We start from the raw sequence: 19,636 nt of genomic DNA, 5'->3' as shown, positions 1-19,636 counted from the left end.
AAGCTGGGATCTCTCTAGAATCTGGACCAGCTAAGTGACGTCCGCCGACTTTAGCCCGCTGTAAGTGGCAAACGGGTCACAAGAGTGCAGAACAAAGTACACTCCTGTGACCTAGTGTAACATTAAAGATTACGGTACTAGAAAGGTATTGCATTTTGATTTTAGTAGCAACTTCACTATAAAATTCCTTGCTTTTGCTTGCTGATTTCAAAGCTAAAGTTATGCATTTTGTTATTCTTTTTTTTGCATATTTACAGCGATCTAGCTTTGACCAATGTAAGGATGCATGAGAAATACCTGGCCGATCCCTGTGGAAGCTGGAAATCCCTGCAGTAGGCATCCCTTTGCTAGCTTCTGGGTTCTGTACCGGTATATTGGCACAGTCGCCATTCAGAGAATACTTTGCATTTTCTCAACGAATGCAAAGCATTCTCTGCTGGACATGTTGGTAATCATGTTGTCACTGTTCGCCTCTCCTGCATCCAAATCAGAGAAGTCTTTGCATTAATTGAGAAAAATGCAAAGCGAAATGGCAGTGGTGATGCTAAGTAAAGTGCTGCTGTTGCAGTCAGGAAGAGTACTCGACCCATAAATGTTACTTAATAGGAGGCACCAGTAACCAATTACCATTGGAGTCCCAAATAACATCTATAAAAATGTAATAGCCGTTTTAAAATTTTAAATAAAAGGCTCTCAACTCAAAATTAATTTTAACACCAATTTTTGCTTCCCTCCATTGCTAATTATTCCAATTACAGTAAATAGACTAAAGTGAAACCTGCATTTAAAGTAATACTAAACACATTGCCCCTTCTATTTCTGTATGTGGATGATGGCACTGTAATTATTTTAACCACTTAAGGACTGGAAGGTTTTACCCCCTTAATGACCAGGCCATTTTTTGCGATTCGGCACTGCGTTATTTTAACTGACAATTGCGCGGTTGTGCAACGCTGTACCCAAATAAATTTGATGTCTTTTTTTCCCCACAAATAGAGCTTTCTTTTGGTAGTAAAAAAAATTTTTTTTTTTTTCGCTATAAACAAAAAATAGTGTCAATTCTGAAAAAAACAAACAATATTTTTTATTTTGCTATAAAACATTCTCAATAAAAAAGTGAAAATCTATTTTTTTTTCAACATTTTAGGCCAATATGTATTCTGCTACATATTTTTGTTAAAAAAAAAAAAACTCAATCAGTGTTAATTGATTGGTTTTCGCAAAAGTTATCGCGTCTACAATCTAGGGGAAAGATTTATGTCATTTTTAATTAATTTATTTTTTTACTAGTAATGGCGGCGATCAGCTATTTTTAGCGGGACTGCAACATTGCGGCAGACAGATCGAACACTTAACTGACACTTTTGGGGGGAACCAGTGAAATTACTACAGTAATCAGTGATAAAAAATATGCACGGTTACTGTACTGACACTGGCAGGGAAGGGGTTAACACAAAGAGCGATTAAAGGCTTAAGTGTGTCCCTAGGGGATGCCTAATAATTGTGTTGGGGATGGACTTGCTGGATGAACACAGAGACCTGTGTTCCTAAATAGGAGGAACACAGGATCTCTGTGTTTATCACTGACAGAACAGTGATCTGCCGTGTTTACATCGGCAGACTGCCCTTCTGTCTGCATGGGGAGCGATCGCGGGTGCCCGGCGGACCCGCTGTGGCCAATGGGCACGCGCAAGCCCCCCCTAGCTGTCTTACAAAGCGACGTACAGGTACGTCGTTTCGCAGGACAGACCTGACCTGCTGCAGTAAAAGTATGGCAGCTGGTCGGCAAGTGGTTAATACAAAAAACATATCTAAGTACCTTTTTTCCTCATCCATATACACCTGTCACATGACCCAGATCTTTCCTAGCATATCTGCAGTGAAATGTAAGCATTAGCAGCTTCTAATCATCTGCTGTTGGTCACATGTTCAAACAGCCTTTGGAATACAAATTAAAAACATATTTAAATATCAATAAACTGCTTTAACCACTTGCCTACTGGGCACTTACACCCCCTTCCTGCCCAGGCCAATTTTCAGCTTTCAGTGCTCTCACACATTGAATGACAATTGCGCGGTCATGCTACTGTACCCATATGAAATTTTTATCATTTTTTTTCACACAAATAGAGCTTTCTTTTGGTGGTATTTAATCACCTCTGGGTTTTTTATTTCTTACGAAAAAAAAAAAAAGAGAAAATTTTGAAAAAAAAAAGTTTTTCTTATTTTCTGTGACTAAATTTTGAAAATAAATAAATTTTTATCCTTCACTGATGTGCACTGATGAGGCGGCACTGATGAGGTGGCGCATATGGGCACTGATGAGGTGGCACTTATGGGGAGGTACTAATATGCCGCACTGATGAGCACTGATAGGCGGCACTGATGAGCACAGAGAGGTGGCACTGCTGGGCACAGAGAGGTGGCACTGCTGGGCACAGAGAGGTGGCACTGCTGGGCACAGAGAGGTGGCACTGCTGGGCACAGAGAGGTGGCACTGCTGGGCACAGAGAGGCGGCACTGCTGGGCACAGAGAGGCGGCACTGCTGGGCACAGAGAGGCGGCACTGCTGGGCACAGAGAGGCGGCACTGCTGGGCACAGAGAGGCGGCACTGATGGACACTGATGGGTGGCACTGATGGATACTGACGGGTGGCACTGATGAGCAGCACCATCAGTGCCCACACTCAGTGCCCATAGTGCTGCTAGTTAGTGCCCATCAGTGCCTAGATGAGCAGGTACTGATGGGCACTGACTGGCAGCACTATGGGCACAGTGTGGGTACTGATGGGGGGCACTGATGGTGGGCACTGTGGGCAGTAATGGCATTTTTTTTTCTCTTGTGTAATCAGGGCACTGGTGATCGGTGCCCTGATTACATTCCTCTGTGTTCCCCTTACCGCTGACAGCTCTCCTCTTCCTCACACTGCAGTCTCTGTGTGAGGAAGGAGAGCTGGCGATGAGAGATGATCTCATATGTTTACATATGAGATCATCTCTCATTGCATGGGCCGATCACGTGGTAAATGGTCACTGTGATTGGCCATTTACCACGATCTGTGATTGGCTGTGTCCAAGGGATACGGCCGACACAGATTTTCCCCGATGCGTGCTCGCGGGAGCGCGCGGGGAGCCTGTCTCTGGGAGGCCGTTTAAAGACGGCCTCCCGGAAATTCAAGTCCGCGCTGTAGCCGTCTATCGGCTATAGCGCGGGCGGCAGGTAGTTAAAATGTCATACAAATATACAGTATATTTGAAATCAAATCTATATTATTTTGCACAACAACATGGTATGGGTGGATTTCTGGCAGTCACAGGCTTTGTCACGCCCCTCCAGCCTGTGTCTTAGAACTGGGAGGAGAAGCCTCCAAAAATCTACAAGTAATATCCCGTCCCCTTTGCGTTTAGCGGGCATGGAGGAGGGAGGGAGGGAGTGGGCTGTCATTTACCACTGTGTATACACCCACGTGTGACTCTATAGTCACATGGGCTGCTCAGATGTGATGGGGATGAAATGCTAAGCATAGAAACTGAAAACTGAGCATGTGCAGAGTTGCCACTACAGCTGCAATATCCCTAGCTGAATTGGGGACATGAACAGAAGGTAGAGAGAAAGCAGCAGGATCAACCAGTTTTTTTGCATATGACATAAAACAAATCTCAGTGACTGCGTATGATCAGCACATAATACAGCATTTATTATATTATTATTTATAATTTTTATAAATATATTTATAATTTAATATACATTTTTTAAAATATATTTATAATGTTTTAATATATATTTATTATATTATGTATTTGAGTTTTAAATAATGTGAGTTTAGTCACACTTTAACTTGCTATCCTTAGCACCTAAACACTGGACATTATATTGAACGTAACTTCCAAAAAAAACATTTCTATGGGAATACCACCTAATTGCAGGTACTTTTTGGTACCTGCAAGTACCTATATAGGAGTCTAAAAGTTGCACATCCTAAAGAGCCACCTGGTCTTCAACCTCTACCATGTTGAGAATGAATCTTGTACATTTTGATGCTATGCACTGCCCCCATCACCGAAATCTTAAACCGCAAAACCTGTGGGCATTCAAAGCCCTGGCAATTGATTGTGCAGCTTGGAAGAAGTGGGCAGAAGTTGAGGCCACATAATGTAGGATCCAAAAGGCTACATAGTATAGAGGGACGACCAACACAAGTGCTTGCTACACAAGCTGCCAGTAATTCAAAACCAAAAATATTTAAAGCCATGCCAGGTTGACCTTAATAGTAGTCCTAGATCAGTCCTAGTCCTAGATCAGTGTTTACTAACCTCAGTCCTCAAATATCCCCCAACAGGTCATGTTTTCTTTACAGGTGCTGCACAGGTGTTCTAAATTATTGTCAATGGCTTGGTATTTAAGACCTTTATTTCATCTAAGGGTCATTTCCAAAACATGACTCGTAGGCACTTAGGAACTGAGGTTGGACACCACTGCTCTAGATCATTAAAGAACAAATGCAATGGATGGCACATGTGTGAATATTAATACTACTATTCTACATAAATCAGTAACATTGGAATTCTGAATATTTATCATTTCATAAGAAAAATTGAAATTAGTATCGTCCAGGCTTTGAAGCATTATTGCCCATCTGAAGACCCTTATGTATATACAGACTGCCAAACACTTGGTTAGATACAATAATTCAACCACAAAATGTCCCTTTAAATTGTTCGTTAAAAACGATGCACTCTTTAGACACAGGCTTAATTGGCAGATGTTAGGTTCACTTTAACAGCACACAAGTTAGAATGCACAGCAAAATCTGGAAAGGGATTAGTCTTCTGAGTGTTAGGACAACTTAGAAATACCTTAACAAGCCCTGCTTCTGGCCCATCACGATCAAAGATCTGGCGGGCTTTGAGTATTGCCAGGATAACACCTTGCATGGCAGGACACAGCATCGTCTAGCACGAGTGAACAAGAACAAAACACACCGATCAGAAGATTTTTTTTTTAAAAAAGCAGACCATAACTTTAAGCTACTGAGTAGATAGGCTTTTTACGATAGGCATTTTTATTTTAAGGTTTAAAAAAAAAAAAAAAAAATATTATATATATATATATATATATATATATATATATATATATATATATATATATATATATATATATACAGGGCTTTTTTTTCCTCAGAGAATAGGTGCAGAAACTCCACTCTCCTAAGTCACTCCTGGTCTCCACCCCCCACCCACCTCCAAGCACTGTCCTTTGTGTCAACACCATAAACACCTCCCAGTACCACACCTCTTCTAGAGAAAACAAAACTAAGTATCATTTTATGTTGCCAAATAATCTCTGTATGGAATTTGGCAATAGTCCCCCAAGCAAAAATAGATGCCCCCGAAATAATAGACACCCCCAACAATAAGAACTTCCCCCGTAGCAACAATAGATCGCTTACAACAAAATAACGTCTCGCAACAACAAACCCCACCAGCAATAATAGACCCCCCAGCAGCCAGCAACAATAGATCCCCAGTAACCGGCATCATTGGACCATTCACACCACCCCACTACCCTTTGCCACTGCATACATTCAGTTCTGGAGGTGTCGGAACTGTTTTTCCATGTTGCCGCTGAAAGAAAATGGTGTGTGTGTGTATATATATATATATATATATATATATATATATATATATATATATATATATATATATACACACACACCTCAAAAAAACAGGTGGAGGCCACTGAATTGTTTTCCCTACTCATTTTTTTCTGACTGTTTTTTACTAGTTTTGCACTTGGTAAGGGTCAGCGTCACTACTGAGGCACGAGGCAATACCTGGACCCTAAAATCTAAACATCCAATTCCCAAAAGAGAAACAGACATGCAGCGCATCAAGAAAATCCCATATTAGTGAGATAAAATCAGTGGAAGGAATACAATCCAAAAAAACAAGTGGTCAAATTTCATCCAACGCTTTTAAAGTCCACTCCAAATAGGATACTGCATGCACCTGCCGTCCACCACACCAAGTGAGAAAGAATCTGCACTCCCCCAAGGTATTAAACTTACCAGAAGGCTGGTAAATAAACGCGTATCCAGCCCACCTCTCAACAGGCTGCATCAATGGACAGTCCCCGGTTCCCTATCAGGACCATTTGGAAGATGATCTTGTGTCTATGAAGTAGATACTGTCATGTAACGCCATAGACAGCTGCTCCCCCCTGGACACAGGGTAGTCCATGTCTGGCCGCTAGCACAGCGTCGGACACCTCGCCGCTCCCTCACGGTCACGCTTAAAGCGACACCGCCTCACAAAACTTCTTCCTCCGCCACACCAAACTGTCCGGCTGGGAGCTGTGCTCTGCAATCCAGCTGGGTGCTCACCTCAGCTCAACACCGTGAAAGAAAGAAATAGGTTGCACTCCGTCATGGAATGAAGTTGCTTGAATTTATGGAGGTATCGTCATGCCAAACATCCAAACAGACAGGAACTGTTAACGTTTCATACGGGTCTCTGTGCTTCTTCACAACAAACCTGTGCCGCAGGACACAGACTCTTAAAGGATGCACTCGAGGTCAGGCCACAACTCATTGAACCCGTGTCCCATCGCCACTGATTAGCAAATGTTCATGTCATTAAAACACATGTTACAAAACTTTAGGTTACACAAAATTAGTACATATCAAATTTTCTACAGAACCACAACATTGTCATAAAAAAAAAAATTGTTCAACTCACAGAAGCTGTGTCCCATCGCCACTGACAATGTTGTGGTTCTACAAAACCGCAATGTCATAAAAAACTTTTTCAAGGGTAAAATACAAAGACAAATACTATTAAGCAGAGCCAAACTTTAAAAGATCACAATCACCATAACATCTTAAATACTTCTATCACCAAAGGTGAGGATCATTGACCAAAAATTGGAGATGCCTTAAGATAAATGGATAAAACTGTCCACCTAGATAATTGGTTTACCAATTTTATACATTTTTCTTAAGGCATCTCCAATTTTTGGTCACTGATCCTCATCTTTGCTGATATAAGTATTTAAGATGTTTGTTTGTGATCTTTTGATGATTGGCTCTGCTTGAGAGTCCATTTACACTGCCGCGACTTGTGAGACAACTTGTGTGCCCTCAAGTCGCCCCAAGTCGCTTGACATAACAAATCCCATGTAAATGAATGAGAGCCGTCTTAATATGCACTACTGAAGTCGCTCCGACTTCAGAAAAGGGTCCTGTACTACTTTGAGGCGACCTGTATCCGACTTGTGCTAATAGACTTCAATGGGAGTCGCCTCCAAGTCGGATCCTTATCTTATTTGAAGCGGCTTGTTATCAGACTTTCCAGGAAGAAGAAAGAGATTAGCTAGGCATTCCCCACATTGCAGCCATGCCTACAGTTCCTATATAGTTACACATCCCATGAGGCATTGTAAAACTCTGACATTCACAGACATGACTAGGCATGATGGGAATTGTAGTTCCTGAAGAGCTGGAGGGCCGTAGTTTGAAGACCCCTGCTATATACCATTATCTCTGCCTGGTCTGTGTGAGTGGCACTGGTGGACACAGATAAGTGGCACTGGTGGACACTGATTCGTGGCACTGATATGTGGCACTGGTGGACACTGATACGTGGCACTCATATGTGGCACTGATATGTGGCACTGGTGGACACTGATTCGTGGCACTGATACGTAGCACTGGTGGACACTGATTCGTGGCACTGGTTGACACTGATACGTGGCACTGGTTGACACTGATTCGTGGCATTGATATGTGGCACTGGTGGACACTGATTCGTGGCACTTATACGTGGCACTGGTGGACACTGATTCGTGGCACTGGTGGACACTGATTCGTGGCACTGGTGGACACTGATACGTGGCACTGATATGTGGCACTGGTGGACACTGATTCGTGGCACTGGTGGACACTGATACGTGGCACTGATATGTGGCACTGGTGGACACTGATTCGTGGCACTGGTGGACACTGATTCGTGGCATTGATACACACTGATACGTGGCACTGGTGGACACTGATTCGTGGCACTGGTGGACACTGATTCGTGGCACTGGTGGACACTGATTCGTGGCACTGGTGGACACTGATTCGTGGCACTGGTGGGCAATAAGGAAATGAGTAAAAAAAAAAAAACAGAAAAGGGGAATTAGGTCACAACACATCATATTCTGATTGGCCAAATACAAAGTCGTCTGTCAGATAAGTCTCGCGGTAAAGTCGCGGTAAAAAGTTGCTCCGACATGGGGCGACTTATGGTCGCGGCAGTGTGAACCGGCTCTAATAGTATTTGTCTTTGTATTTTACCCTTGAAAAAGTTTTTTATGACAATGTTGTGGTTCTGTAAAAAATTTGATATGTACTCATTTTGTGTAACCTAATATTGTTTTGTAAAACGTGTTTTAATGACATGAACATTTGCTAATCAGTGGCGATGGGACACGGGTTCTGCGAGTTGTGGCCTGACCTCGAGTGCATCCTTTAAAGCCTCATACACACGCAACGAATTTCCGCCAACCGGTTGTCCGTCTTTTGTCCAGAGTGGTGTCTGTTGGTTGGAATGTGCTCTAGACTGCACACAAATTTTCCCGCATGACAGAATTCTACTTCAGAAGTGATGTCATGTGTTGGATTGCTTTCTTTGTGTTCTTTCATCTCTGAGCATGCCCAGTCTTGCTCATAAGATTTTTCCCCATCGAAATCTGTACTAATGAGACGAAAATCGGACGTGTTTTGACGGGCGACAAAAATTTTATAGCCTGCACACCGGGATTTTTTCGGCTGAAAAGTCAGAGTCGGTTGTCGGAAGCATCATACTAACAATCCGAAAATCGGCAGATCGGTCTTCGGACGAAAATTCCCGGCCGAATTTCCACTCGTGTGTACGGGCCTTAAGAGTCTGTGTCCTGCTGCACAGGTTTGTTGTGAAAAAGCACGGAGACCCGTGTGAAACGCTAACAGTTCCTGTCTGTTTGGATGTTTGGCATGACGAAACCTCCATAAATTCAAGCAACTTCATTCCATGACGAAGTACGACCTATTTCTTTTTCTACAAATACCTAGTGCCAACAGTTTGGACGGGAATCACATTAACCTTTCAATTTATCGATCGGCAGAAAATTTTCAAACTTGTCCTTAATTTTGGGCTCAAAAACATCACAGCCCATTACCGATTAGTGCCCATTAACTGGCTGATAAACGAATGAACTGTCATAATCACCGAATTTCTGCCGATTTTTCGTATAGTGTATGACCACCATAAGTCTGAAGGGTTCAATATTGAATTGGCCCACGCTTTGCAGCTATTATAGCTTCAACTCTTTGAGGAAGGCTGTCCACAAGGTTAAAGAGTGTGTCTATAAAAATGTTTGACTATTCTTCCAGAAGTGCATTTGTGAGGTCAGGCACGGATATGGATGAAAAGGCCTGGCTTATAGTCTGAGCTCTAATTCATCCCAAAGGTGTTCTATCGGGTTGTGATCAGGACTCTGTGCAGGCCAGTCAAGTCCTCCAACCCCAAACTTGCTCATTCAGGTCTTAAGGACCTTGTTTGTGCACTGGTGCGCAATCATGTTGGAACAGGAAGGTGCCATCCCCAAACTGTTTTTACAAAGTTGGGAGCAAGAAATTGTCCAAAATGTCTTGGTATGCTGATGCCTTGAGAGTTCCCTTCACTAGAACTAAGAGGGCCAGGCCCAACCCCACACCATAATCCCCCCGCCACCAAATGATTTGGACCAGTGCACAAAGCAAGGTCCATAAAGACATGGATGAGTGAGTTTGGGGTGGAGGATGAGTTAGTTTTTGGGTGGAGGAACTTGACTGGCCTTGCACAGTGGAGAGTGAGTCAGGCCTTCTCATCCACATCAGTGCCTGACCACACAAATGCACTTCTGGAAGAATGGTCAAACATTCCCATACCTTGTGGACAGCCTTCTCAGAAGGGTGGGCCAACTCAATATGGAACCCTACGGGCTGAGACTGGGATGGGATTAAAGTTTATGTGTGTGTAAATCAGGCGTCCCAACACTTCTGGCAATATAGAGTATATATATATATATATATATATATATATATATATATATATATATAATCTTAACCACAATCAAAGACATCAGGGGGCCCAACTTTCACCCTATTAAGGAAGGGCTCGGTCCATCATCTCCCAAGCATCCAGTTTTACTGGGTGATCGAAGGTTAAGCCCCAGTCCCTGTTAAAATTATTCCCTGAGCTGCTACAAGTGCCTTTATATAGTACCCCAGTATAGCATAGGCTATAAACTGTATGATATTCTACAATAATCTGCTGCCTCTATACATTGAAAAAAATGGCCTCCACACATGCAAATATATGACTTTAGCGTGTAATGACACAATGTCTCCCACGCATAAGTGTAATAGCCTGGTACAGGTGTAAAAGATGCCATCAAGTCACTGGGAAATGCTTCAAGCCTTGCTGCCCTCTAGAACTAGGAATGTCCCGAAGCCACTACAAAAAAACAAAAAACAAAACAAAAGAGGGTGCACCAGCCTAGTGCATTATCCCACAACATTTATTTAACATCCACAAGCATAATACTTACAAACATGTAAATTACGAGCCGGTTCACATAGTAGCGACCCGACTTGCCGGGACGACCTGTGAAGTCGCGGTGCACAGCGCGCACCGCGACCTCGGAGCGGCATGCACAGACTTCATATCATTGAAGTCAATACAGGTCGCCCCAAAGTAGTACAGGACCCTTTTTCTAAGTCGGAGCGACTTGTGTCGCTCCTATTAGAACGGGTCCTGTGCTAATCTATGGCATGCGACCCACGGCGACTTGTCGCCCCAGTGTGAACCGGCTCTAAAACCGCTCATCGAGCTACTTCTCTATAGCCCAGAAGTCCTAGACTTCGCACACTCCAGATTGCAGGATCTCTTTGATCCCTCGATGAGCGATTTTAATTCACGTTTGTATTATTCTTGTTGATCCTAAATAAATGCTGTAGGATAATGCACTGAGCTGGTGCGCCCTCTTTTGTTTGTTTTTTGTAATGACCTTAGTGTGCCCTGGCCCCATGACTACCCTTATTTAACACAAGTTTCATGCCCCAGCCAATTCAAAGGCGTAGTCTGGAACCGCAAAAACTCAAGCATTAGCGGGGTTGGGGCAGACAAGCTCTGTACCTCCTCATTATATCCATCAGCATCAGATCTAACGAGTATCTTCCCCACACTGGGGATCTCCACCTCCGACAGTTGGGAGCTGGGCTGCTGTTCCTTCTCCACTGACTGATCAGGAGGGCTGGGATCAGACTGACTGGCCTCCTCTGGCTCTGGTTGAGATGGCTGTGGCTTCAGCAAAGGAAAGCAAGAAAGAACAGGTAGGAAAGATGGTAAAGTAACAAAGTATGGTACGACCAGACTGCTGAGCTACAGCTCAATGTGACAATACAAGGGCTTGCCAACAGGACTAAACACTGAATAAATGTGGGAAGCGCTAAAGGGTATACCAGGACGAACAGGAACACAAAGAAAGGACCACAGGGAGAAATAAAAGTCCTCATAATAATGGAAATTTCTCTTTACTTTCAGTCAATTTTACAAATGCCAGAACATTAAGTAAAATTCCCCAACGAGACACAAAAACCTAATAGGAGAAACGCGTCGACCTCTTGGACCAGTTTGCAAAGATTAATAATCATGGCTAGGAATATGGCCGACATTGTATTTGGAATTGTATTATAATGTTGTTAACACACAAACATTTTTAATAATTTGTAATAAAATATTATTTTTATAATCTTGTGTGGTCGTCCCTCTCTGGTACTGGTAAAGTCCAATATCGCTTTTTTGGGGACACAGAAAGCAATAAACACAAATTCTCATTTGTGTTCCTACTGGAGATCTTTCTCCTTGCTTCCTGTCCAGGTGACACCCTAGTGGGAAGTTGCCCACCCTATCCACTGGTTGGAGATTCACTTTAACACAAAATGGTGGCAATTATGCAAAGAATGTACTGGTATAGATGTCAATAATATCTACTAAGGAATTAGTAATGAATTATTTTGCAAAGTCACTAAGCACAGAATACACATGTTAAACAGTGGCTTAAAGCTGAACTCCAGACATGTAACATGCATAAATAAATGACAAAATCTGTGCTGTGCTTGAACGATAATAGTAAAAAAAATGTAAAAGGCAGCTAGCACCAAAGGCAGTATAGCGAGCCTTAAATGAGCTTATGTATCAAGTGCAGCACCAACAAATTTAAAGTGCCAATTAAATTCTGCGGGATATTTGGTGCGGAAATGTCGCCGCTGAGCGAATCCGGGTCGCCAGCGGCCACCTATGTGAATTGTTTTATTTGTGTCTTTATTGTTTTATTTGGATATTACTTAAAATGAAATTAACTACACTATGAGAAATCTGGGCTCCTGGTGAGCTTTATTTATCCTTAGTGGGAGTCTGCTTCAAGGTACCAGTGGAGATGCAACGCTGCCACAGGAGGATTTCTATGCGTGTTTAAAGGCACACATGCAGCTGTCATTTCTGATGAGGGTGCACTTTATCTGAAGGTGCTGGACGGTTACATGGACACAGTTCCGAATATTGCACCTGCACTTACTGGAGTTGTTACACCAGCTTTTTCTTATTCATGCACGGATTTTGGACATTGCGGGATTTTGTTGTTGAATCAAAAACACTGTGATCTAATTGTCACTTTAAATTTGTTAGCACTGCACTTGATACATAATGTAACATACATAATAGTGCAAATTCTAATCTGGCACACCAGGAATTCAATGCAAAATATAATGTAAAATACTGAGCCACTATTCGTGGATAAAAATACTTTTTTCCCCATTGTTCATTGCATCAGAATGATGGCATCATCCTCTAGGTGTTCCCTACAGTACAGTGAAAGACATTCCTGCCTGACAATGCTGCCAACATTTTGTGACAGCTAAACTGTTTATGAAGGGGGTGTATTCAGATCCAATATTTTCAAAGCATCCTGGGTACTCTAGACCAGTGGTCCTCAACTCTGGTCCTCAGGGCCCACTAACAGGCCAGATTTTAAGTATTACCTTGGGGAGATGCAGACTAGAATACTGCAATCACTGAGCAGCAAATTATATCACCTGGGATGTATTTCAGTTATCTTGCAAACCTGGCCTGTTAGTGGGCCCTGTAGGCCAGGGTTGAGGACCACTGCTCTAGACCCCTGTCTGACTTCTATGTTGCTTGGATGAGATGAAAGCAGACCAGCTCATTCCCTCCAATGCACTAGCAGTGTATAAAGAGAATCACAGGGCTATGAATCGTGAAATTAGGTAACAGAAAAGAGTACTTTTCCATAACTTCCAATAAAAGCAGAATTATTATCAGCATCAGGTTCTCTGAAAGGTTGACTTTCTTAACTGATAAAAGCCGACGGCAACAATAAATAAGAAAAATCATAAATATATAATAAAATGTGTCACCTCCTTCAGTGCAGCCTCCACACCATTTCTTTCATATGCCTCGGCTGTTTTAGTAATAGCAAGAGCAGTCTGTTCTTTGGCAATCATAGCATGTTCAGAGGATAAAGACCTTGTAGGATCCTCACTAGCCGAAAGGGAGCCTGCAAAATGGAAGACCAACATTACATAAAAGATATCCAAGTATTTCGCTCTAGATCTTTAACCGTATGGTTAAAGGAAGACTTGTAATACAGGTATTCAATTTTCCATGTAATTCCTGTATGCAACAAACTATGCAGAACTGCATCCTTCCTGCATTTCTTCTAATTTACGAATATAAAAATGACGCATGAATGGGTATAAATAATAAACGGACTGGCCTGTGGGGTGAGTGGTGCAGTTTTACCAACTCTGGGATATAAGGAGCTCATATATACTTTCAGGAGAGTGAGAGGTGTTGAAGGGTTGAAAGATTGATGGGAGGCATAGAGCTTTTTTTTTCTGAATCCTGAGCACAAACAAATAGGGAGAGATTAGGACACTGGGTCCATCAGACTGCCTGAAGAGTTTGGGACCATAGACTTACATTGATCCAGGCTGTAGTGATGATAGTTTTTTTCAATAGAGAAGCAGGGGCATCTAAGTGCAGTAGCTGTGGATTTCCCTCTCTCCTGAGTGTACATAGCTGTATCATACAGACCCTTGTAATGTGGGGGAACGTACTTATGCACTCTCATATATGTATGTATATATATATATACATATATATATATATATATATATATACATATATATATATATATATATATATATATACACATATATATATATATATATATATACACATATATATATATATATATATATACACATATATATATATATATATATATACACATATATATATATATATATATATACACATATATATATATATATATATATATATATATATATATATATATATAAGGAACCACTGGTTTTAAAGGAAATCTATGGTATGGTCACTTCCTTTTTATAACATCAGCATTGTAATATAAATAAAAGCAAATGTTATATTTCACAATCCAATATAGGCTTGCATGAAAAATCTCCTTTCATATTTGCGATATCTGTTAGTCATCTCTTTGCACAGCTTCCTGAATTCCCTGCACATTCTACAGCTTCTCCTCTGCGGTTTTCTTTCAATTTCTAAGGACTACATATCCCATGGTAACTTGCTGCCTCCAGGCAGGGGTTCCTGTAATTAATCCACCTCCTGAAACTCCTCCTTCCAGCATTTCTGTAGTTCAGAAGGCCGGCTCTGTGAAATATGTGGCACAGCAGTGCCTACTCACAGGGCATAGTGAATATGTGTAACAGACTTAAAAAAAAAAGATACTTTGTGAGCATCCCCACACAATAAGTTTACAAACTTCAAGGTTGTTCAGATTAATAGGTGTAGGCTAGAAATAGTTGAAATACAATGTGAAAATGAAAATATGATTTTACATTTTGACCACAGATACATTGAAGGTTTTTTTTACCTTCATGCAAAGAATAAAACCTGTGTGCAGCAGCCCCCAAAATACTTACCTGAGCCCCATCATGATCCAGCGATGTGCACAAGAGCAGCGACTCTCCCAAATCTCTTCCTCGTCATTGGCTAAGACGGCAGTGGGAGCCACTGGCTCCCGCTACGGTCAATCACAGCCAGGGAGCCAATGAGGTGAGAGCGGGGCCAAGCCACGCTCCGTGTGTGAATGGACACAGGGCATTGACTTGGAAGTGAGCCTGCTCAGGTGCCCCCATAGCAAAGCTGCTTGCTATGGGGGCACTGAGCAGGAAGGGGGGGGGGGCAGGACCACTGGTGGGGGACCCAAGAACAGGAGAATTGGGGAGCTCTGTGCAAAACCATTGCACAGAGCAGGTAAGTAGGACATGTTTGTTAAATTAGAAAATGCATAGGATGGCAAGGAGATGCATATGCACTTTATGCTACTAAAGCACAATTATCCCTGAATTTTCAAATTACCATTGCAAGGGGAGGAGGCCTCTTCTTCTGAGGTCACAACAGGTTCCATCTGGGGCATTTTGCAGGAGTGAGCTTCTTCCCATTCTTCCACTTCATGTTGAAACCCTCCGTTGTCTTCTCTGACGTATTGCATAAAATGAAGTGGGAGAGTGCCGATTCTATCTTCAAGCTGTCCAGTTTCAGTGTCTGTGCAACAATCAATTATAAAATTACTCCTAGAAGTCACACTTTATATTGAAGCTAAATATGGTAAGTGCTTTTCTGGTTAGTGTCCCCTGTAAAGGCAGCAAGCTGAGAGCAGGGTTCATATCCTTGGAGTTGTATTGCAACATGATTTGGCATTGCTGGAAAATTAGTTAAAGCTGGAAACTGCATTTCAAGGTTTCTAAATGCAAAATTATGCACCTATGGTAAAAGAATGCTCTGAGTACATAATTGAGGGGGGGGGGGGTACAGTGTTGGCCAGAATTACAGAGAAAAAAGATTTGGGGGGTGCATTTTTAATTTTGATTACAAAATGAGCAGTGTGGTTAGGAAGTTGGAAAGTGAATAGAATTCTAGGATGCATGACTAGAGGGATCCCCATCAGGAAGGAGGTCCTGATTGCTCTTTAAAGATCTTTAGTTTGACCTCCTTTGGAATACTGTGTCCAGTTGTGGAGACCTCACTTACAAAAAAGATATTAATAAATTAGAACGAGTCCAGAGACGGGCAACTCAAATGGTGAAAGGTCTGGGGATAGAACCGTTTAGGTGAGACGTCTGGAACTTCGTTATGTAAAGTCTTGATGAAAGATAGGGAAAGAGGAACAGAAGTGAAACCTTTAAATACATTTAAGAAGAACTCCGGCTTTAAAACCCACCCAATAGAAAACAAAATTATTACCTTTGTTGGCATGCTTTCCCACCACCACCACAGCCGGAGCACATTTTCTATAGTTAAACTTGTAGAAGGCAAGTGGCACCCATAAATGGGTATACACAGCACCAAGGAAGAGAGGACTTTACTTTTGACCTTTTTGTGGCATGCTGTACATTTTGTTTGACGTGCATACAATAGAATACCATACTGGTTATACCATTAGAAAAATAAAAAATTGATAATCATGACCTTGAGGTTTGCTAAATAAAACTTTATTTTAATTACAGTACATGACAGACAAATATTTGAATGCCATAAAAACCTAGCAGTGTAAAACGCATGGGCAATCACTGTATTCCTGTGGAGCCCCTGGATTTTTATGCCACATTGTACTCTTAATTTTAATTAAACTGAGCACCTTCCTTTCAATAAAAAATGTATGTAAATGCAAAGCTTTAAAAATTATTAAATATTAAAAGGTCATTTTCAAAATGTATACAAATAAAATAACTAATCAAGACAGAATGTCTTCTGCGCACAAGTGTGATAGCCTGGCACAGGTGTAACAGATGAAACGCGTCGCTGGGAAATGCTTCAAGCCTTGCTGCCCTCTAGGACTGGGGGTGTCCTGAAGCCACAACAAAAAAGAAACCGAAGAGGGCCAACCAGCTTAGTGCATTATCCCACAGCATTTATTTAAGATCCACAGGAATAATACTCACAAACATGTGAATTAAAATCGCTCAAGCTACTCATATGTAGCTTCAGTAGTTGTAAACTTGGCACATTCCAGAGTCCAGGGGGACCTCACCGGGATCCCTTCTGGCCCAACACGTTTCGAAGTTAACCCCTTTATCAGAGACACGGATGATGATGGGCTTACCTTTGCAACGTTAGCCAGAAAGGATCCCGGTGAGGTCCTCCTGCACTCTGGAGTGTGCCAAGTCTAGGACTTCTGGGCTATAGAGGAGTAGCTCAATGAGCCATTTTAATTCACATAAAAACAATCCAAGAAATACACATGGAAGTATACAAGCTCTAATTAGAAATATTAGGAGTGTATAGCAGCCAGCATTATTCTATTGGTTTGAAAATAATAAAATATCAAAAATTCCATATGCAGCGCTAAAATAAACACTCCACAATGTGTGATAAAAGGAAAAGATGAGCCCCTGCTCCAGCTTCAGTGTGAATAAGTAGCATACCACACCACAGTGTAAAGCTGATCTCCTTACCAGAAATGGGTTAAATCAAGCATATAACGACTCCAGCATCACAGTATAGATGGACGGTTTTACATCGGGATGAAGTTGGATGGAATCAACCCCATCATACAGGAGAAGTGTCAAGAAGCACATGCGCGGGTCAGTATCACGTGATGCCTGAAGTTCCTCCATGGTCAGACACCAGCAGAGTGATCCACTGCTTCTGAGAACCACAGTGGTGCACAATGCCCCCAGTGCCTGGCAGCCGCCACTACACCACGTGCACCACATTACTTTCTACGCGGCAGAGCCCGCAGAGTGATCCGCGTGTTATGCTACTGCTGAGGTATCTTTGCTGGGAGGACCGCTGAATGTGGGCGTGCTGTTGAGGGCTGGAAAGCTCAGCTGGTGAACTGCTTGTGATCGGGGGTTTACGCTGTGGAGTGTATTTCTGGATGATTAAGGTGGAGCTCCGACACGGCTTCTCATGTAAGATGGGGTTGATTCCATCCAACTACAACCCGGTGTAGAGCGGTCCATCTGTGATGTGATGCTGGAGTCATTATATGCTTGATTTAACCTATTTCTGGTAAGGAGACCAGCTTTACAATATGGTAGGGTGTGCTACTTATTCACACCGAAGCTGGTGCGGGCGCTCATCCCTTCTCTTCACCACGCACTGTGGGCGGTTTATTTTAACGCTGCATATGGACTTTTTTTGATATTTTAAATCATATGTCTGAGTATTATTCTTGCGGATCTTAAATAAATGCTGTGGGATATTAAGCACTAGGATGGCGCGGTCTTTTTTGTTTGTTCATTAAAAGAATTCTGTAACTGCGCCTCTCCATGGTCACTCTGTCACACAAACTTCCATTGGAGACTACTTCAACATACATTATGCAGACAAGGGTCCATTCTGGTCATCCTCATGAGATCAATAGCACTGACATACAACAAAGAATGATAAAAAATTAAAAAACAATTATTGTATTTAAAAAGGGAATTGTTTATGATATGCAGTTTCACAAGTTAAAAGTCATAGGTTTAACAAATAATTCCAAGCATGGCTTTATTATACATAGTTATACTGGTACAGGCACAAATGAAAAATCTGGATGGCTGCAATCCCTTGTTCTTCAGCGCAATACTTTATTAATTCAAAAAAACTCCACAAAGGCAGCTCAATGGTACAAAAGTACACACGGGGGAGAGAGAGACAGGTAACACACGTTTAACACGTGCTTCTTCCAGACTAGATTTTTCATTTGTGCATGAACCGCGGCACGCTGGCCTAGCACCCCTTGTGTTTGGAAAGTGGATGGTAGTTTCCGGCTAAACTTAAACAGCAGTAGAAGTTGATGTTATTTTGGTCTAGCTTGGACCAATGGAACTATGCATATACCATACCAGGACTATACCCCAGAAGCTGGAAATCACTAAAATAAACTCCACTACTATAGTGATCTCCACTTTCTTTCAGGTCCCACACCATGCTGCTGCCCTGCTGCTTGCTGAACACAAGAAATTGGCTTGGCACAGGTGCCATTCATTTTTTGTACTCTCTCAATTGATGCAAAGCATTCTGATTGGATGAGGCGGAAAGGCGGGATAGTAATGTCATACTTTCCACCTTGTCCAATCAGAGAACACTTTGCACTCATTCAGACAATGCAAAGCAATCCCTGAATGATGCCTGTGCCAACCACCCAACCTCCTGTGTTCACTTCACAATGCGCCAGGCCTGCCACTTGGCATGGAACCTGGAAGCAAGTAGAGATCACAGGAATAGCAGAGTCAACTTCAATCATATATCAAGGTATATAGTTACAAAGATCCAGCTTGGACCAGTGTAACTAAATATAATATACCCATGTTTGGAGCTACTTTTTCAATCTATTTCCAGCCCCCTCATCAGCCTTGGACAGAAGTTAAGGTGCTGCATACAGGTTGGGCTTGGAATGTAGGAACTTCGAAGATTATCACAGTTAGGTAAAAAAAAAAAAAAAAAAAGGGGGTTTTGTCTTACTGTAAAATCCATTTCTCTGATGTTCATTGACAGATTGACGGACACAGTT

At 42.1% G+C, this 19,636-nt stretch overlaps 1 protein-coding gene across 5 annotated transcripts in view; it reads right to left on the bottom strand.

Moving 5' to 3' along the window:
• Positions 1-19,636, bottom strand: part of USP28 (ubiquitin specific peptidase 28) — a 159,067-nt gene that overhangs the window by 31,479 nt on the left and 107,952 nt on the right. For 2 of the 5 annotated variants that reach the window (XR_014225968.1, XM_082273384.1), the window contains exons 17-20: positions 15,493-15,678; positions 13,500-13,639; positions 11,200-11,367; positions 4,858-4,953 (exon numbers count right to left, since the gene is read on the bottom strand). Coding sequence is in view for 4 of the 5 variants with exons in the window: in XM_082273384.1 (XP_082129510.1) it covers positions 4,858-4,953; positions 11,200-11,367; positions 13,500-13,639; positions 15,493-15,678 (590 nt within the window). In the remaining variant the exon portion in view is untranslated. The remainder of the gene's footprint in view (positions 1-4,857; positions 4,954-11,199; positions 11,368-13,499; positions 13,640-15,492; positions 15,679-19,636) is intronic. The other 3 variants (XM_082273385.1, XM_082273386.1, XM_082273387.1) reach the window with 3 other exon arrangements.

Source organism: Pelophylax lessonae (genome assembly GCF_965119305.1).
Source record: "Pelophylax lessonae genome assembly, chromosome: 12".
NCBI classification, from domain to species: domain Eukaryota; kingdom Metazoa; phylum Chordata; class Amphibia; order Anura; family Ranidae; genus Pelophylax; species Pelophylax lessonae.
This window is presented reverse-complemented; position numbering and strand designations above follow the sequence as displayed.